Source organism: Lipophrys pholis (genome assembly GCF_963383615.2).
Source record: "Lipophrys pholis genome assembly, chromosome: 1".
In the NCBI taxonomy this organism is placed as follows: Eukaryota; Metazoa; Chordata; class Actinopteri; order Blenniiformes; family Blenniidae; genus Lipophrys; species Lipophrys pholis.
The window spans coordinates 47,557,312-47,579,452 of NC_137635.1; the positions used below are offsets into that span (position 1 = coordinate 47,557,312).

Consider the following 22,141-nt stretch of genomic DNA (forward strand, 5'->3'; position numbering starts at 1 on the left):
ATCCCTTTTCTATGTTAGAAGACCTTCTTGGAAATTGAATTGTTTTTCTGTTGTTGTGACTGTTTTCACTGAGACACACACGGATGCCCCCATGTAGCCAAGCTTTGATTTCCATGGTAATACACTCTGTCTCCGCTCTCCCTGCTTCTTCAAGGCTTCCTGCTTGTCTCAGCCGCTTACATCACATTGCGAATGATACAGCCCTCCACCACGAGGGCTGAGGTGGGATTAGGGTGGGATACATTACCATACTGCATGCTTACATCAATGCACAACCCCAATAATAGGCCCTGTCATTGCAACAAATCATAGGCTTTCCAGGGGCAGTGGCCCAGGTCATGCAAATTCAAATTTCATTTTGCCTAGGAAGAAAATTGGAGCTGCGGGAATTAACTTGTGATCCATTTCTAATATTTCTCCAACAATTTGGGAAGCCCTGGTAGGGCTACTTTATATTTTGTGGAGGGCGGGGGCAAACAATTTGCTTGATATGTATTACATTGCGCCAGCGAAGAATGACATAATTGGCCACAGCGCAGAGCGACAAAAACAAGCCTTAATCGGACTCTTCAATTTCACGGTGACACAGCCTGCGGTAATGAGGTGACTCTCCGCTCTCCCTGTGAAAAACTTCAATGCCACTGACAATGTGGAGGAAGTCAACGTAAAGAAGTGCCTTGGAGCTCATTATGTGTGCTGGATTTGCATTGTTCCAGCTCAAATCCTCATCGAGGCATTTCTTATTCTCGCCCAAGCAACTGTGTGGATGCATTCACTTATTGGTTTTCAAACACCCTCAAGGTGATAACCATCATTTTAGAAATATGTAGTCAAATTTTTATGAGGCTCTTTTAGGAGCCTCCCGCTTATTGAGGCCCTGTTTAGGCGAAAACGTTTTTAATGTGAAAAATGGGAAACTTTTGTTGCATTTTGAGTGTCCGTTTACATCAAAACCATGAAAACACAATGTAATGAAAACAGCTCCCATGGTCATATTTTTCGAAAATGCTCCGTCTCTGTTAAAATGGAGGAAACGCAACTTTCTGAAAACAGTGGCCCAACATGAAAACTACATCATTTTCAGCATTTCTGCTGATTCATTGTAAATTGACATCACTTTCAAAACATTGCCATGTAAATGCACAACTTTAGACATTAAAAAAAAGCTAAATTAACGCGTTCTCACTTAAAACTTTTAACTTCTTTATTTGCCAATATAACTTGTTGCTTCTGACTTCAATCACCCAATAAAATAAATGAGTGCAAAGCAGAATGAATTGTTTGGCACTGGCATTCTTTTTCTTGTGTGAAACTCACAAACTGAGCTCAACTGCTCATTTCAGAAACGCAGCACTAGTAAAGCGGTAAATAAACATGCTTTCAAACACAATATGGACCATTGCATTTTTTAAGAAAATTGGTACGACAAAGAAATAGTCCAGCAAACATAAATATCCTAAGTCAAAAACAATTACATGAAATATATAAATTGTACTCACTCTGTAAGTACTGCATTATAGTTCTCTAAAAACAAGTTTGTAAGGGTGAAATGATAAGAATGGTACCTGAAGCAATGTAGTAATTGAAAGGGTTCAAAAATATCTAATTTGCTTCTGCAAAATTCATCCAGCTATACAAATATTGTTGTAGATGCTGTTTTACTGAATGCAAGGCAAGTGAGAATCATGAAACCAGCAGACCATCCAAGTTTCATATGAAATCCTTCCATTTCCTGCACCTGCTGCTCATGTATATCACAGCGTCCACTCCTTTCATGTAAAAGACATCAAACAGCTTCTTTCTCCTTCCAAAGTGTTAACAGGTTTTTCAGGTTTGTCCAGGGAACACATTGACAATCTAAAAGTTTCAACAAGGCCAAAGTTTCCCTCGGCCTTGATCTCTACATATCTGTCACAGCGATCACTGGTCAGGAGGTGCGAGGGGGAACGTTTCCGGGAACCTCAGTATGCATTTATGCAGCATGGAGGCACATTACAGGTTCTGACCGTGAGTGACTTGTGTGAAGAGGAGGAGGCGGGGGGGGGGGGGGGGGGGGGGGGGTACAGAGCAAAGGGAGGCCGGGTTGCCCGGTCTTATCAGTCAGAGAGGCGCCTATGGGTTAAATCTCTAATGAACAAAGAAAGGAGAGGCTTTGAATGTCAAGATACTGCAGAGGCATTTCGGAAAGGTTTCTCAAAGTATCACCGAGAGCTGATGAAGCCTCATGAAACATCTTCAAAACCTTCTTTTGAGACAAGACACAAAGAGACCATTGATATGAGTCTGTGAGGTGTGTTGACATAAGCATAATCAGATTTTAATGTGCTTTCATTTTGTTTAATTTTGTATTTTAGCCTCCCTTTTTGCATTGGTTATTTCACTAATTCCCTCATAGTGGTCGAATGCAGATGCGCACATGGGTAAACAGCCCTTTAGACACAGAACTGATGCACTCAGGCTCCATTAACACGACAGCATTAAGAGCAGAAACTTTGAAAAATGATTTAGTTAGCATGCCAGGCCACAAGTTGGCACTGTAGGTTGTGCAGAGAACAAAGTTGGGTTGCTATTCCAGGTTAGTGTCAACTATAAAATAACCATGTCCCAGGACATTATGGAATGGGAGTCCTGCTACTTTGGAGGTAAACATTGTTGCTGTCGATCTACTCTTGCAGGGGCTACGAGCATCGTTGGTGTTTGAACGGACACCCAAAACACAATGAAAGTTTCGCCTCAAAAAGCCAGACTGCAGATTGGGGGGTATCTCAGCTGACTATGAGTAAAGCCAGGGTGAAGACAGAGAATCAGACGCAGCAAAGCAGAGCAGCAGACACAGTTTAAACAGACTCACTTTGACACCTACAGCCAATTTTGGAGCAGGGGTGTCAAACGTAAATCCCTTGGGCCAAAACTAGCCAGCAAGAGGCTCCAATCTGGCCCGACAAGCCACCAAGTAAATGGTGAAACTCAGAAAGGAAACATTGATTTTAAAACAAATTTCCTAAGAGTAGCTGACACAACACAACACAGAGACCCGAGCTGAGATATTGGTGATGATGCAATGGAAGCGAGCTACCTTGTTGCTATCGAACTAGACTCAAAGCCGTGCTGTCAGGGTGAGTTTGTGAAAACACCTGTAATGCAACCACTGAAGGAGAGTTTTTTCTTTTCACATTTCACTATTTTGTACCAGAAGGTTTCATTAAAATTGACTTTATATCAATATTGTAGTCATTTTCAGTGATAACTGTTTGGTTTTGTGAAAATATTTACATTTTGATGACATGCACTCTGTGCCAGAACAGGATAACGTTTGAATTTAAAGGTTATGGCACTATTTTACCAGTCCAGCCCACTCAAAATGAAATTGGGTTGTATGTGGCCCCTGAACGAAAATGTGTTTGACACCCCTGATTTAGAATCACCTATCAACTTCAAACATGTGTTCTTGGACTGAGAAACCCAACAGGGAGAACACAGATAGAAATGCCCCACAACTGCAAGAGCACTAACCACTACACAACTGTGCGGGAAAATTAAGTCTAAAAGAAAAGAAAGGGAAAGTTTCCCTCACCTGTCAGCCTACTTAACTTAACGAGTTCAGTGTTCCTCTCTTGTCTCGAACCAGCGATGCTACGAGCTGTCACAGAAAGAAAAGCTGTGTTCGACATCGCGAGCCTGTCAACACAGTGCCAAGCAGCCAGGAGAAACCAAGGTTAGGAAGCAGCCAGATGAGAAGACAAAGGGCACTGCTGCTGTCTGCTGCTGAATATCAACACAAACTAGACCCACGGCTCACCTTACAAATAGCACAGTGGACTTCATTGTTACACTTGCACGCAATATGCACATCCACTGGCCACGATGAGGCCAATATACTGTTGCATTATGCACCAGGTGCAGCATGGATGGGATACAGAGCATTGAAATGTCCTTTTTTTCCTAATGTGAGGACTAAAGTGAGTCATCTGAAACATAAAAGACCACGAATGCACTCTGAAGTAGATGAAGCTCTATTTCTGAAAGGCCTTTTTTTTTTCCTGCTTACTTTTAGTACTGCTCTGCCCTGCAGACAGGCTTAGTTTGTTCAGCCAAGGTTTTGGAATATATTTTCCGTTATTTCTCCCTCCACACGGGTGCAGAAAGTAAATGGAATTTCATCTGTGGTGGTCACATGGCTGAAAAATGTTTATTGACAAAATCCAACAGCAATGTGTCTTTCCAGAGGCGGCGTGCTCGTTACTGAGAGCAATTCACAGATCCCATTTTAAACTATTTCACAAAATAAAAAATCATGACATGTTTGGTGGATTATGCAGCGTTTGTGGAACCAAAATATTACTCTTAAGTTTTTACTATTAAGGCCACAAATCAGAAATATGAAGAAATTTGAATTTTTATGAGAGTAGAGGTACCTTGTGATCTATATCAGATATTCTGTGGCCGGTGAACCAATTTCTGGACAAAGTTAAATAATTGGTTTTACCTGTTATGGCAGGGTGAAGGTCATTTTAAGCACATCTGAACCAGACATCATTTGAAATGACCCACAATTTCAGTAAAACTATCAAACGCACGTATGTTGGTTAAAATGACAAAAACACAATTAGTCCTTTTCATTAAATTAGCTGCAAAAAAATGTCATAAATGGTTGTTGCAAGTGTTTGTTTGGCCCTGCAGTGAGGATGAAATCCCCAATCCATGTGAACTGACCAGAGAAATCCTTTAATATCTTCAGATAACAGCACTTTGGGAGGGTCCCTACTACATGACTATAAAGGCTGCTGGGGACTTTCCATACAGTTTTATAGCTTTAGAAATGCATAATTCAAATGGACTTCACTTGTAAAGCACATTTTCGCCACTTTAGCGGTCTCGAAGGGCTCTACGCTGTTAGTCACATTCACCCCATTCATGCAGACACAAAGATGATGGCTGCCATGTGGACGGTAAGGGCTTGACCTCCATCGGGGATAATTCGGAGTTCAGTTTCTAACCAAAGGACACGTTCACATATGCTGAGGAGATGAGGAGTTGACCCACCAACCTTGGGATTGCAGGATAATCTGCTCCAGCAACTGACATGCAAGATGATAAAATAGTGAGAAAAAATAAATTTAATGTGAAGAAACAGGAGCCATTTTATCAATAAAATGTATTGATATATTGATAAAACTTTTTTTGTCAAAAACTTCCATTGGTAGTTTTACACTGTAGTTGACAGTCGCCGTAATAACAATCCAACTTGGTCGCCGGTCCACATGAATGTCTGTGTTCTCCCATTGTTAATGTTCATAACGTATTGTTCTCTGGGCTCGTGTGTGTGTGACTCATCGCAAAAAACAACCAACAGCGCCAACTTGTGGCCTGGCATGCAAACTACATAGTTTTCAGTGCTTCTGCCATTGCCGTGTAAACACAAAACTTTTCTCAAACGAAAACGCAAGAAATGTTGTGCAAACCGGGTGCTGATTTGAGTCTTAAACCCACCTGTCTCCCCCAATATTTTCACCCATTATCTAAGGTATAGTAGTCACTCCCACTAACCCCTATCATGCACACAGAAATACCCACTTAAATAAAGCATAAAGACATTCAGTTCATCGAAGAGCACTTTTACCTCCAGTGAAAGAGGAGCAGCGTATGTGAAGGACGGCGAGGCGAGGAGAGCCGATCCCCAGTGTCTCCTCAGGGAGGGTCGCTTGTTTAGATAATGGATATTAGCAATTGCTGTTGGGCTGCATGTGGGATAAAAGGTCATGAAAACTTTATGAAATGTGTGTCCGTTATGGTGCTGGTTCAAAAGGCTGGCCATACAGGGGATCTCTTTCCTTTTGTGACCGAAACCGGTGACAGCAAGAAAAGAAAAAAAAAAAAAAAAAAAGCCTAGATTTCAATATGACAATGCCAGCGGCAAAAGCATCACATCCCCGAGCTCCCCTGAGCCCACATCCTCTATCAGCCCTCCAGCGGCGCCGGGTGGGCCTGATGATCCAGATTTTGCTGGTTTTTAATTAAGTGGAAGGTCAAATCTCATCGCTCTTGACTTCAGGGAGCTGCTGCCTTCTGCATGGCAGAAGAGCTACAGCCAGTCATTAATTTTATGGAGCAGGGACTTTAATTGATTAAAAAGTTAAGGACTGTGGGGAATGCGTGGTAAGAGGCACTACTATTTAGTTGCTGTGAATGTGGGTCGGTATTCAGTCTCATCCATTACGGCTGCCCATATTATGAGACAGCACTTGAGGATTTATTTATTAAATTGTGCTCATTGACAGCAGTCAGGGGATCTTTTCAGGTTTAAGTTTTATTGCTGTTCCCCTCACCACACTGTAAATAATATCATTGTAAATGGCCATCTTGCTTAAGTATGGCATGACTTCTGCAGTAGGTTTCATTAAGTTTTACAGCTCGAGCATCGTTGAAATCTATTTAAATATGTAGTATTTCTATGATTGGATCCTTAATATTTAACAATGATTGATCATGATGCCTCCAACAACCATAGATTAATTACTTAACCACTCTGGATTTACTATTTATGAATTATCAGGCAATTATGTTCACTCTGTAAGGCACTATTACTGAATTATGAGTTCTAATGAGCACAATTTTGCTGTCTGTGGGTAAACTCAGGAGCTTATTTCTTAATAACAAGGTTAGTAACTTAGAGCTGCAATCATGCATGATTATATGTATTTAGTGAAAGCTAAAACTTATTGATTATGTTTGAGAACAGTAGTCCCCCAAGACTGGCCCTCAAGAAAGACCGCGGACCCTCTCTGATTTGTTGAAACAATTACAACGAAGCCAAACGCTGGAAGACATACAGACTCTCACTAGTTTATACAAACAGAGGCCTTGGAAACGAAAGCAGTGGGCATTTTTCCAGTCTCGGGCCCAGTTTGCGCGAAGTCAAAATGCAAAACTTTCCTCGTATTTTGAATGTCTGTTTCCATGACAACGCTGCTGAGAGAAACTGGAAACACGACTTTCTGAAAACGGCTCTCATGGTGGAACTTTATAGAAACGCTACCGACGCCGTCGACGTGTCAATGGGCAAAAACAACACTGTCTTGAAATATTCGGGCTCTGACTACATTTGAGTTCTTCTGCACATGTGCGAGTAGAAGGACAATAAAAACAATGTTTACCTCCAGAGTGTCATGACTTCCAGTACATATTCTGCAGGAACTTGGTAGTTTTGAAGTTGACAGTCACTGTAATTACAATCCAACTTGGTCACCTGTCCATACGAATGTCCGTGTGCTCCCATTGTTAATGCTTATGGCATATTGTTCTCTGTGCGCTTGTGCGTGGTTTCATTATAGAAAATACAAAACAACAGCACCCACTATTGGCCCGACATGAAAACTATATTGTTTTCAGCGTTCCTGCTGTAGAAACGTGAAACTTGGGGCTTAGGTTTTCTTTTAACTAATTACCTATGATATTTTTTTTTATTGACAATCATTTCCTGAAAATTCTGTGTTTATTCACAGTATTGTTAAAACAAAGCATTAACTTTATGGGGATTTAACCAGACATCCACAGAACTTTAAGTCCTCTTCTTCCCTTTATGCAATGCTGCTTCTCATTGGATACAGGGTCTAGTTTCCATGATTTCCCGCAGTTATCTATCATTGATGTGAGATGTCACAGTAAGGCCAGGAAGTCAATTAGAATGGATGTATTTCTATCTACCCCTGTCATTTCTTGCTCTCGTTTTTACCGGCGATTGCAGGCACCAGACACCCGGCTCCTCGATCTCCGGCGGCAGAAAATTTTCCCTCGGAAGCAAATAGTAAAAACAAACATGTGAAACCATGAGCTGCCCCGACCTCCAGGGAGGTCTAGTGTGTCAGATCCACTCGATGATCCCCTGCAAGTGTTTCTGTAACAATCTCCCAACCCCTGCTACCCCCCATCTCCCAGGAGACAGAAGCCACGAGCTGGAACCTTTTACCCTCTTAGGGGCAAAAATCAAATACTCCGATTTATATTTGGAATACAGCTGCAACATGAAACTGTAATACCTCATGTGAGATATTATGTGTGGCAGACCTCTGCCATGAGAGTGAACACAACACTCATTGACTGAAAAAAAAATAAAAAATCTCCAACTTGTTCGTTTTTTAATTTTTTTCCACTGAGCTTGGAAGCACACTTCTTCCATGTGGTCAAAAGAGAGAAAGATTTGGTTGAAAGTGTTGAAAGCCGTCAGGCCCTCTCTCTTCTCCTGTCAGGAGCATCTGTCAGCTCTGCCACAGTCGGGTCTAATAAACCAGCTCCGCCAACTGGTAAGGTCTCCCGCCTGAAGGCTGCCTCGCCAAATAACACGTGAACTTTGAAGCGGAGAGAAAGACAAGAATTCTCCGGCTGTGCGGCTCCTCTTTAGTCTATCATCTCTCTATCAGATCCCCGTTTTGTGCTCAATTAGTGAATCTTACAGAGTGCCTTTCATTTCGCTCTCGGAGTAGCAAAAGTGACCTTATTCGCGTCGCTGTTCTCTCCACGGGGGCCGCAACAAATGAGGCCTTGTTTTTTTAAAGGAGAGCATAATGAAGCTTTGTGGAGGCATGATCCAAGTCAGATAACCCGCCAGGATTTCAATTTACCCCTGTTAAAAAATCTGAAAGGCGATAAATAAACATCGCGGCAGCGTATTCCCTCCGGAAAGGGCTTTTTTTCAATGGGTGCAGAATGATGCCTATTCACGCCTTTGTCTTCTGTTGTTATCCCTCTGTTTCAGGTGCAAGTGCAACCTGCATGCCAACAGTTGTGTGTTTGACAAGGGGAAGCTGGGCTGCGAGTGTGAGCACAACACCACCGGGCCGGACTGCAGCCGCTGTAAGAGGCACTACCACGGACGAGCCTGGAGCGTGGGCTCCTACCTCCCCATCCCCAAAGGAACAGCAAATATATGTAAGCAGAGGAGTCTTTCTATTGTTATCTACTCAAGGACTGCCCATGTAATGAATGTACAATTGATGCTGATGGCTGGCAAAAAGCCATCCAAGTCTTGCTGCTGCCTACACTGACAACTGATAAAGGCTGCAATAATGAAATATACCATCTTTTTTTCTTTCCGTCGTCATGCTTGAGTGACTGCTACATCTCCTTACTTCTTCAGCTCTTTGCCTCTGGGCTGTAAATCTCCTGTATGCCGTTTTATTTACACTAGCTTATTGCTGCATTTTCCTTTGTGTAGATGAAATAACAAACGGCCCCTCCGTATGACTGGACTTACAGGTGGCGTTGTATCTGGAAATCTTCAGCCGTAAACATACATTTCTGAGAGTGTGTTGTAACTCGATGAAAGACCAGAGTTTACACAGGGACAACCTTATTTTTCCAGTCACTCAGATACATTGAGTCCAAGTCTTCATCTTAAAAGGGGAAAAAAAACGTACAAAAAACAACTATCTGATGTGTGAAGGAAATTATATACCGGCCTTATTTACGAAGACCATACAATAACCATGCCTGTTCATGCAAGTTTCGTATGAAAACATATTGTTTTTGCATTTTTGTTTCATGTTTGTGTTTACACGACTTTGTTTTGAAAACGACGTTGTTAGCATGGTGGGCCACGAGTTGATGCTGCTGGTTGTTTTTGTAATGAAACTACACACCTATTGAGAAAACAGTACACTATGAACATTGACCCCCCCCCCCCAAACCGACCCTCATAACACAATTAAGGCTTTTCTGTTTTCACGTTGTCGTGTCACAGCAAAAAAATATGTAAGAAAATCTGTCTTAAGACAACTTTGTGGAGACAGAAAGAGAAACAGGAGATATTTCAAAAAAATTAAGCCCAGTATAAAAGTCAAGGGGAGCCATGTGAAAGCAGCCTCTCTGCTTAAGGTTGAGCTGATTAACACCCCCTTTTAAAACACATTAAAGACAGATGCAATACTAAGGGGCCGGGTGTTGTATTTCAGTATGATTACATAAGCTATCAACAGATATCTACATGCATCGACTGTTACTTTCTTTAACGATGCATTCGGTGTCTCCACCTCAATTCCATTAGAAGTATGAACATGATATTTCTGAGGCAGAAGGTGCTCTTTTGCATTATCCCCATTATAATCTTGGACGGGAGTTGAGTCACATTTATCAAATCCCATGCCTGAGGCAGGGGGCTCATTGCCTCAATAAATCTGATACAGCCACTCAGGGCTGTGGTGGTAGATGGCCAGGCGAGGCCAGATGGTGGAAGATCCCCCATTCACACCGATTCAGCCTTGCAGTCACAAACTCTCAAGGCAGCAGCCTGCCGGGATCGACAGCAGGTTTTTCAGACGCTCGCTTTGATTGTCTGACTTGAGTTCTCAGATGTGTAGTGCTGATTAGATTTGTACAGAGATATGATATTGCTATTGATCCACTGGTTTTGCGTTAGGAAAATTGTGCAGTAACACAGTTTTGCTTGCTCGTCTACGAGCTGTTTGTTTTTGGTGAAGTGGAAGTCATTTGCGCGAATGTGTTGTACTCTGTGGGTTGCATATATTGTATGAGCACATACTGCAGCACTGTGTGTGTGTGTGTGTGTGTGTGTGTGTGTGTGTGTGTGTGTGTGTGTGTGTGTGTGTGTGTGTGTGTGTGTGTGTGTGTGTGTGTGTGTGTGTGTGTGTGTGTGTGCACGCGTGCATGCTCATGCAGCCCATCTGATTGTGTGTGGGAGTGTGTTTGTGACCTCTAAAGAGATATTGCTGGATTTACCCCTGTACCACCTCTGTGTTATGAGTCTCCCTGCAATGTGCTGCTCACTGTCAGATTGACAGGGCGATATTAAAAAATCCAACACTTGGCCGCATCTGCACTGAACTGATGAAACTCAGGTCTAGCCTTATCAAAAGCAATATTAGCACATGTTTGGCAGTGGCATAAAATGCAATAATGTTGCACATGTAATGACGTAACAATATTGGTCCCCCAGGTGTTGAATGAGCACCCTTTTGTCTTGAATTATTCTTATTTCTCTCATAAGTGAAGCTCGGGCCCCATAACATGCCTTTCTCTATTATGTGAAGCTCATATTTCCTCTGAGGTTATTAAACACACAGCCCTCGTATTAAGATAAATACGCTGAACGTGCAATGTGTAATTATAGTTTCATAGCTTTCATCTGTCATCAAGTCCTCCTCTTTAATCATGGAAGTCATTTATCTCACAGGTAAGGACAGGCCATGCTCCATTACATATTCAAATCCCTGTACGTGCAGATATATGGACATACGTGACCCTTCATCTAATAAATTAGAGCCCCAAATTGAGCTCTTTGTTGCTATGGGCAATAACTGTCAGCAGCCGAGACGCTGACAGTGATTCAAATCCAAGGTTTTCTTAAAAAATGGAAGAGGAATATCTGTAAGGTGACTGCAGAGCAGAAGAGGAATCACTTCAAAAATTATGTTGACAGTCCACTTTGCAGGGAGCATCAACTCATCTTGTGTACCAAAGCTGGTTCACAGGTTAAGGGGGGTTGGAGCCGAGAGTTTGATCAGACTGTAGAATGTCTGGGCTTTAAAAGGCAGGATTGTTTGCCCTCCATTGGTTTTAAAATTGCACTATACTTGCTCTCTTGCAAATTGGAGCTTCCCCCACTGTTTCGCAGTTGCTTTCTCACCAGTGGTTGTTGTGACAGACCCCAGACGAGTAATGAAGTAATGAATGGGTTGCAAATGATATGAAAACTCCACTGCAACATAATCACAGGAGACAAAGTGATAAAGAATGTGAACGCGATCACAAATTGCACTAATTGCAGGGTTGCTTTGGCTCGCTGATGACATTACCATCACAGAAAGATGGAGAATCGACAGCCAAATTCCTGGAACGCACGTGGCTTTTAGGCGGCAGGGTTTCCAAATATGGAGACAGCGCTGAATCACTCTCTGGACAAATATATTTAGTTTTATTTTTAGCCCCCAGTTTTTGTTGATTTTTAAACATTATTCAATCTTATAGTCCTTTTGCTAACAGAAGGCTGACAATAAAAAAAAAAAAACAAGAATCACAAACAGAAAAAGGACTTTTACTGAACATAAGCCAGGAGCAGATAGGAAACCAACTTGCTTATTCCAAACGTGAATGAAAACACTGATGAAAAGATTGTCCACGTTTGGATTCTGTTGACATTTCGTCACACTCACAGACCTGCTATTATCATCAGATGAAGGATGTTGGACCGTGTAGTGGAGCCACAGCTGATTCTAATCAGCGGACACTGTAAACACCAACTGGATGCAAGATGGTGGGTTTGGTGTTGTTTGCAAACTGCTCCATTTACAAAATTTTAACTGTGTTTGGTTTGTTTTTTTAACGAAACGAATGAAATGACCACAAGCTTTAACTGGTGATTAGTGTTTTGTTTTTGGTTCATGTTTTTTCACCTTTCCTGGATGGTGATGAAGGGCATGCTCTGTCATTGAGTGGAGATTGAGAAAAACACAACCCAAAAACACCCTCTTGCAGCAAGAACCGAAACGAATGCGCTTCCCTGACGAGTCACCTTCAATGAGAGGTCCAATGGATGGATGGATGGATGGTTGGATGGATATTTGTCTAGTGTGTCTCTACATTATTTAGTTCCTTCACTAATTTTGATTTCCGTTTAGACGACAACGAGAACAAGTGTAACCACAAGAATTTTGTTGTATTTGGGGACTTTATTCACCCCTAACAGCATCCAATTCATCATCTGTCCATACGAATGTCGGGTACTCTCGGTTGTGTTAACGTTTATGCTGATTAACACACTGCACACATTTCTGTGTGGTTTCATTATGAAAACAAGCAACAGCGACACCTCGTCGCCTGACACGCTAACTACATCATTTTCAGTGTCTCTGTCGTTGCCGTGTAAATGCAAAACTTTTCTGAAATGAACGAGGCGTTGTCACTTGGAACTTTGTAAACTGGACCTTCATCTCATGTCTTCCACATCTGTTATATTTTGAGAATCGTCATGCTTCTGTGACATTGACTTCCCCTGGTCTCTGTGTGTGTGTGTGTGTGTGTGTGCGTGCGTGCGTGCGTGCGTGCGTGCGCGTGTGTAATTGAGTGACAATGTGCCCCTCCCTCATGTTGATTAGCCCCGCCTCATATTGTCCCAACTGTGCTTCCTTCTACCTCTAATAAGACAAATCTAAAAATAGGCGTGATCGTGTCCTTGTGTCCTTCTCGGTCCATCTGTGACGTTGCGCGTCCTGATATGTGTTCTCATGCCTGTGTGCACCCTGCCTGTCCTCCCTTCCACTTTAGGATTTGGGGAATAATAATATATTAAAGACTCCTTTTGGCTTTGAACCTGTGTGACTTTCTTTCCTGCCATTCTGACACTGTCTTTGTATGTTTCGGCAGGTATTCCCAGTAATCATGGACCAGTGCGTAAGTTGATCATGCTTTAAATTCAGCATGCCGACTGTTTTCCTCTCTGCCTTGTTTCACTGGTGGTGTTTGTGTGAGAAATTTTCTTTAATTTCATTACCACTGATCAGCTTCTTTTTTTTTTCCACAATAAACAAAACCACGCAATAAAAATGCATCCTCATATTGTGCTCTTTCAAAGAAAAGTGATCTGATACATGGATGAAGAAAACCTTTCCCCAAACGTTCTGGAGACTTAAACAAGATCTGCATTCCAACAATTAGTTAAAAAATTACCAGAATCTTTTTCACGTCTAGTCAAATTTACTTCAAAATTTCTCCTCTGAATTCAGCTCCTTTGCATATCATGCTGCCCAGTTTCATAGCTCCAACAAGTTTTCTTGTTCTTCTGGAATAAGAAAACAGCCTCTATTTATTTCCACATGGCATTAAATCATTGAGCGGCTAACTTAATCAATTCTGACCTTTTAAAACTGTGAGTTGAATTTAACTGGAATCAACCTGGCTTTTTATACCAAACTATATTCTAAAAGCATTGCCATTCTTATAAGGTTTGAGGAATAATTGTGCAGCATGGTTTGAAAAATTATTAGAAATATTATGTATTAATAAAGCTAAGACTGAAAAGAGGGGAAAAAACATCCCAGTACAGATTCCTGTATGTATGACCATTATGAGAGAGGGATTCTTCCTTTTACAAGAGAATATTTGCTCGAAGCGCACAGATAGATTTTCGCCCAGAGACAAAGAAAAGAAAAACCATATGTGAGAAAGGCATTGTTCCAGACATGCATCCCTACGCATGTCGATGCCTGAAGGTGACTCCACATAACTGGATAGCAGCCGGAGATAACATGCATCCACATCTCTGCCTTTGTCTTGTGAAAAAAAAAAAAAAATCCATTCAGGCTGCATGCACACTTTTCTTTTTTTTTTTTTTTTTAATCCCTCACATGTCTGAAACTTTCCAGTGATCCTGAGATGAATCAGTCCAGATGCGAGTGAATCTATGCATGCTGTCAAACCTGCTTCAACGGCATGAATTATATGACAATCCAGTGTAACATATAACCTTTCCGTTTTTACACAGATCGAGCAAATGCTTCATCTCTTGGTGTTGCAAACCGTAACCAAGGTAGGCTTATAGGCTTTGTAACTTCAGCATGACATTGCCAGTACTTACATGGAACTGACTGCTTATTGATTGGCCATTTTGAAACAAAACAAAAAAACTGTGCGACGCCTAATGTGCCGATTTCAGTATGCAGTGGGCTGCTCTCCCAAAGCTCCGATACTTTCATCCTGCATGCACACCAGCGCACGCTGGTCCGTACAAGCTAGACCTTTTGTTGAGGGAACACTGTTGGGAACGGACCACATGCCTCATAATCACCTAGTCCACAACCTACTAACCTCTTTGATCATGCCCTCTTTTTAATTACCCAGAATGCTCTCTGGGGGTGCACCCTTTCTGCCACGCTCACAAGAGGAAAAAAGCAAAAGATAGAGAGGCGAAGGAGAAGGAGAAGGAGAAGGAAGGAGAGAAGACGCTCCAGGGGGGTTTATGTAGATTGATCTCCAGCTATCTCGAGCTAATCCGCAGGCCCAGATATCCTCTGTAGTGAGTGTTAAGTCGCATCTGCACCACTGCTCACACAGCGAGGAAAGAAAAAAAATTAAAAAGAGACTTTAAGGATTTCCACAATCAAAGGAGAATGCTTCCTTCTCTCTCTCTCTCTTTTTTTTTTTTTTTTGCACTTACAGAGCAGAGATGCACCCCTGAATATAATCTAGTGTTTTCTACTGCCAGTCGTCACAAACAATCATGAGATTTAGCTTTCCTGTATAGAGTTTATGATTTACACATAAAGTTTCAAAACACAGCATCTGATGACTTCACAAGAAAATCTTGCCCATCATAAGTATAACTCACCACAGCCCCCTGACAAACTTCGCCACCAGATTCTGTAATACAATGCCGAAAAGTGAGAGCACTTGATTAATGTTGCTTCTAACGAGTCACGCACAAGCACACAGCCTCTTGTAAGATGATGTTACCTTTCCGTGATAAGCTGAGACTCTTAGACCCCATTTACACAACGTTTTCAAGGGAAAATGCAACCCTTTCATTGTGTTTTGGTTGTCTGTTTACACGACAACGGTGCTGGGAGTTACTGACAACTCAACTTTTTTGAAAATGCCTCCCAAGATGGAAGTTACTGAAAATGCGCCGTCTACATGTACACAGGTGAAAGCGGTGCTGCTGTGCCGGCACATCACGGCCACAGTGACTAGTAGTTCTGCACATGCTCGGTAGATGGACAATAAGAACAATGCTTGCCTCCAGTGTTTTCAAAACGATGGCGTGTAAATGTGAAAGTTTTCTGAAGCAAAAAAATGCAGAAACAAAACACTTCCACTTAAAACCTTGAAGCCTGTGTCTTCATTAAGCTCAGTAAACCATTAGTTGGTCTTTTAACATCTTCTAACGCTTCGGCCATGAGGTAATGTTGCATATTTCCTCAAATTTCATACTTCTCCGGTGCAACTTCAAATTCTAGACTTGAAAAACACTGCGGCGCAGAAGAAGACAGCCAGGTGCTTTCTCTCCTCAGATCAGATCGTAACGACGCCGCTGTCAAGCACTGCTCTGCAGCTGACAGCGTACAGTATATCGAACTTCAGAGCGCTGAATCATTGACTAATGATGAAGCCTTCATGTTAATATGATAACTGGAGGCATGGCTGAACACAGGTTTCGGCTTACACTGACATCATGGCAAAAGACATCGATTCGGTGTAATTGAAGCAACACTATTCTGTCTCCGAGCATATAATTAGCAGATCCTGTATCTGAAAACTGTCTTCGCTTATAGTTGATTGCACGGGTCAATCTATAATCATAAAAGCCTTTTAAGAAATGTAAAATCCATCTCTATGATTCAATTTCAGTTTGTTTTTATCTGCAGGTAAATAAAGGTAATGCTGTTTTTTTTTTCTTTTAAATTGAATTGAATTCATATTACTTGGATCTAGTAATGAGGGCTTTGTGAATAAACCGAGTTCCTTGTGCATTGAGAGTTTGTTATTCAATCAGACTTACTTCCTTTGTACGTAAGATCCAGATCTGGCAGAGGAAAGAGCTATGATCCCGGTCATTGATCTGTGACATTCTGCTTGTTATCGGAGCGTGGTTTCTCAGACACTCCTGCTGCTGAGTATCGCAGGCCATCAAGAGTTTACCGAGATGAGAGGATTACAGAATTCAGGGTGCAAACGGATAAACACTTAAAACTAAACAAGATAAGGAAAAGCAATGTCTACAATTCATGTATCATGGTGTGTTTCTTGTGCACGGACTGGCTTTTATCCAGTGTGACTGAATATGGCAGAGTAAAAGACAATATTTGATTCAAAGAAGATCCCTCTCAAGTGCACCCTGCGTCCAGTCGCACAACATATGAAATGTAATTTAGGTGTTTGTCCATCCTGTCACTGTCGACGGCGTGGTGAATCTTCTCCGTGTTGCTTCGTGCGACACCCAGACTCGAGGATGGATGTGTCCTAACAGTTATACTGCTAAAATGTCACACGTCCTGCAGAGGTGTGAGGCACACATATATCTAAGAGAGAGCACACGGGCGCTTAGCCATTGCTCGAATTGCTGTCTTCTCACTTCCAGCTCCCACAAGTCCAGCAGTGAGGCAGAGTGATGCCACACAGGACAAATTTGTACATCCCAGAATATGAGGGAAGGTTGCAGGACAGGAGAGTGTCCGAGCTGACAGAGAAAAGCAAGGTGCATCCTGAACAAATCTTCAGTCCATCACAGAAAAGAAAAAGCAGGCAAACCTCACACAGAACGGCCACATTTTGGACAAGAATCCAGGTTGTGTGCAATAGATAAGGTCCAGTACAGTGTTTCACAGTCATAATCTTAGATCAGAGGTGTCAAACCTCGAGTGGGCCAGACCATTAAAATAGAGCCATTATAACCTTGAGATTTGAATTTTAAAGTTTTTCTTTGCTGTGGCGCAGAGTATACATGACAATAATGTCTATTTTCACAAAAACCAAACAATTACAACATAAATCCAATTTTAATTGAACCTTCTGGGGCAAAATACAGTGAAATGTCCAAAAGACTTCACCTATAGCAGTGGCATTCTGGGTGATTTTACAAACTCCATGGCAACTTTCATGGCGGAATCACCGATATTTCAGCCCTGGTCGCGTTGTGTCCACTACTGTTAAGAGATTTGTTGAGAAAATCAATGTTTCCTTTGCAATTTTTCCAGTTAGCTTGGTCATTTCCTGGGCTGGATTGGAGTCTCTTGTGGGCTGATTTTGGACCGCAGGCTCTCCGTTTGATATCCCTGTTTTAGAGATTAACGAGCCGTTTGCTTCAAACCCACACATTTCTGATTCAAAATGCTGGATAAGTCGAATAAGACGTATGTGTTGTGTTATGTTGAACTATTCAGTATGCAGGGAAACACTGGGAAAGCCTTCAGCAAGAAATTCTTGGGTTCACATGACAGGGCCTCCAGTTCTCTGCAACTGCAAAGCCAGGGCAGATATTTCCCAGCATGACTTATTTCATGGTAGGAAAAAGTTTAAATAGACTAATCATTACTTAATTTAAATGCACAGTGGAGCTACATATAATGAAGCTGTACTGGAGTCAGATTTAGATAATAAAATTAAGTGTACAGCAAAACTCAGAAATCCCAACAGAATAGTTTTCTATTCTATTGGAAGTATAACATCAACCAAAATTGCCCCTAAGTATAGGTTGTGTGTTATTCTAAAGATTATATTGAGAGTTTTAGTAATTTATTTGTACTCATTACTTTTTTAAATACTGGCTGTGATCTGGTGACGATCATAATATAAAGTAAGAATCATCACTGCCATGTTCTCTTATTCATAAAGACATCAACAGACAAACTTCTTTATCATTTCACTCTCACACACACTTTGTTAAATGAACCAAAGTAATGGATGTCTTTTAGTCTGTATTTTGACCGCATGCTGTGGGGCTCCACAAAGACACCGCAGGCTTAAGCCTCTGCATAAGCAAACTAATTGGGCTACCGAGGCTTTTAGGAAGACAACGGTCCTGAGGGTCCGCTGGAGGACACGCAGATTATCCTTCGGCCACAGGCAACACTGTTAATGTGTGGACGAGGCAGCTGAGACTCCACAGATCCCATGGAGGTCTTTTCCAAAACACACAGAGCAGGTGCTTTCCATTAGCTGTTAAAATGAATAAAGCCTGATTAGACGGCGCTGATTGTGTTGCCAGAAGGTCATTAATGTTGGAACTCACCGAGGACAGGAACGGCACCACTTTGACTTAATTTCCATGCACGAAAAGTTCAGACTCAGACGTTTGTGGACCACTTGGGTCATTTTGTTGTCCATTGCGAGCAAGCAGAATTCAAGTCAGGAGTTGAATTTAAGCATACTTTGGCAACAAACGGACGAATAAAAAGTCGATAAGTCAGCAAAGGATTCAGTGTAACATATATTACACCCATTTTCCCATCTTATACAAAATATATACAAAATGTTTGTTTTTTTCTTTTTACAAAATAATAAAAACAAAGTCCTCCAACATATTCAAATTAAATTACCAAATGTTTTTGAGAACTTGAAGTCAGGGGAATGCTTTTTTTTTTTTTTAAGAAGAAATCCTATTTATCAATATTTATGTTTGAGTTAAAAGGATTAATTTCCCATTTATGCAATGTTTTCCAGTGAAAATGGAAAACTATTGATGTGTTTACACAACAACGTTGCTCAGAGACACTGAAAACGCAACTTTTGAAAAAAACGGCTCCCAAGGTGGAACTTTAAAAAAATGAATTGACTGCATCTCCATGGAAACTGGGGGAAATGCAACTCTTTTTTTTTTTTTTTTTAAATGCTACTACTGCACATGCCACCACGACCAGGATAAATAGTTGTTCTTCACATACGCAGCGAGATAGACAATAACAACAATGTTCTTTCCAGAGTGTCATGACTCTCAGTCCATATATAAAGACTTGACAGATTTTCAAATTTTCAAATTTAAGGCATCCAGTTACAACAAAAACTGATATTATCATTATTGCAAATGCATCCCAATAAAATCTTTAATTCCATAGATAATTACAGCTTGGGGTGAGACGCAGCACATGTAGAGCGAGAGTCGTACTAATTCTACAGTCTATTCTGTTTTTTGCTTCAAACCAAACTGTGGAGAAATAGTTCAATTTAATTGGAAACATTTTGAGACTGATATGCTCTCCCCTGTGCTTTTGTATTGGAGTCAGACTTTGGTGTTAAACGCTCAGTTTTTAACCTTCCACTTTCTAAGAGCAGCTGCTTCCTAAGTGAGGACCGGCTTCAAGAGCTGCTATACTTGTTCCTATAATGCCATTATTATTACATTCCTTGAAGTGCACATAAAACCAGTCCAACACAAGAAAGCCAACATGACAAATCTCTGCAGACTCTCGACAGCAGCGCCAGACCAGGCAGGGAAAGTGGATCAACCAAAAGTATAATTTGCCGCACTTCATCGCAAAGTTATTGAAAATCCTATATTGGAGATAAAACCCTGTATCCACAGGTGGAATTTTCCATTTAAAGCACATAACAGCAGTGGTGTCGGCGTGAAGCCGGTGAGAATATTATCGAGTTAAACGCAATACCAGTGCCTTCTTAATCAGTTTTGGCATGAGCAATGATTATTTGTTGAGTTTATTCTGATGCATGAGCCACATTACTGAAAACCAAAAATGAGATTACTATTTATGCAGGCGAGATATCCAATTACACTGAAATCTCTTGGCAAATATTACCTCTTCCAGGATTTCACCTCTGCCAGCAGAGAGGCTTCCCGGGATAATTGAGTCTTGAGGTTTTTTTATGTTTTATTTTGTCTCGAAATGTGAATATTAGCTTATGTAGTTTCTAATCAATCGACATCCAAACAAGAGAATTCGGTATGGCCGTTAAAACTGTGCGGCACTCTGTTAATTCTAGCCGTGTTGTAAGGTCAACTGTAGAGATGAAAAACAGCAGCAATTGGTGGATTACCTGCAAACGCTGATTTGCATATGAAAGGCTGCGTTGGTGCGATGGCGCCAAGTATCGGTCCCGCGACGTCTCCGTTCTGTCTTCCTGCCCTCAGCGCAGAGGGGCACTTTCACAATACTCTGGCAACCTTTGATTCACCAATCATTAATTTCACCTCATCGCTGCCATGGTTTGTTTGCTCTTTTGTTTTGCCAGGATTATTTGCTCTCGAGTCCCTTCGGTGCCTCCTAAAAATACCCGGCGAAATGTCTGTTTTCTTTTGTTCTGAACAGCCTTTGTGTGTAAGTGTTTTCAAAGGCGGCCGCCTGTGTTTTTACTGTGCATCTATTAAGTGCCCCGGTCTCGCGGCCTCTTCCTCTTTTCTTCTTGCACACTTTTCTGAAGTCCTTGGTTTTACCCTCTCTAATGTGTCAGCTGTGCTCCGAGGATGGCGAGCGTCGCAGACAGGACAGGAAGAGGCAGCTTGTGCCCTGTGAACCTGCCTGTTGATGTTCTCTGCCAACCCTATCACTGGATGATCTATTAATCACGCCTCCCTGTCTCCCCCTGCCCTCTCCGCTTTGTCTCCGCAGCTCGGGTGTGTGACAACGCGATGCTGCGCTGTCAGAACGGCGGCACGTGCCACCACCATCAGCGCTGCCATTGTTCCCCGGGCTTCACGGGCGTCCTCTGCGAGCGAGCGAGCTGCCAGGGTCCCGGGGACTGCGATGACCAATTGTCTGGACGGGCCTCGCTCCATCATCGCCCCGTAGGCCTCCAGCTCGCTCTCGTCCTCGGAGTGGTCCCGATATTGATTGTTTCCCTCTGCTGAGAGACCTGAACCAAATCCTCAACCAAAACCCCGAGACCACAGACGCTGGGACTGAACTCTCGACCTTAAGGACACAAAGAACAAGGAATGTGTGGACAATGTGCTCGGCATACAGTATAAACAACTCTTTTTGTAAATCCCAGGCCGCAGTGGTGGGTGACTGTGTTATTTGTGCAACAAGCTGATGCGTTACATTGAATGATCGAAGGATTTGGAAGAGGCACGGTGCCGCCGCTGTTGTCCCATAACTTCACAGAGGAAACGACTGGAGCCCTTCGCTTTGTGATTATCCCGTTAAAGGCAGACTGGAGACTCCCTCTCAGATCGAGTTACACGCATTCAGAGAGCGAAACTGTACAAAACTAGACACACGATTTCTAAATATCTTCTCGAGTTAAAAAAAAAAATAATAGTGTGGACGGGGAACGTCTTGGAAGATCTTGCCCCACTGCCTCCTTCCTCCTTCCTCACTCGTAATCTCCTCACCTCGGTCTTCCCCTTCGTCCTCACTTCCTCCTTCCTGTGCTTTCGTGACCCTGGTGACGTTATTTTGCTGAGGGGCATCTGCTCTGTTGTTTTTTGCCAAAATGCTGCACATGTATTATTCTCATGCCCCTTACGAGTACCGATCTAGTCCTTTTTTTTTTCTTTCTTCTTCTCCTTCTTTTCAAGAGGCTTCGTAGTCATGCTTGAGCTCGACTGTATGGGGGTGGGGAAAAAACAAATTGTAACATACTGTAACTGTATTTAATTTTGTATAAAACAGATATTTTCATGACTACGCGAAACGGAAAGATGTATTACTTGTTTTCTATTGCTGCCGACCTGTCCTACCGT

At 42.0% G+C, this 22,141-nt stretch overlaps 1 protein-coding gene across 1 annotated transcript in view; it reads left to right on the forward strand.

Annotated features, from left to right (window-relative positions):
• The window catches only part of LOC308108497 (netrin-G1-like), a gene marked incomplete at its 3' end in the record, with an annotated part of 58,911 nt that extends 37,607 nt beyond the window's left edge, over positions 1 to 21,304 (forward strand). The window contains exons 3-6 of the mRNA XM_080461477.1: positions 8,753 to 8,925; positions 13,375 to 13,401; positions 14,492 to 14,536; positions 21,066 to 21,304. Of these exons, the coding sequence (XP_080317603.1) occupies positions 8,753 to 8,925; positions 13,375 to 13,401; positions 14,492 to 14,536; positions 21,066 to 21,304 (484 nt within the window). The remainder of the gene's footprint in view (positions 1 to 8,752; positions 8,926 to 13,374; positions 13,402 to 14,491; positions 14,537 to 21,065) is intronic.
• Between the last annotated feature and the right edge of the window lie 837 nt (positions 21,305 to 22,141).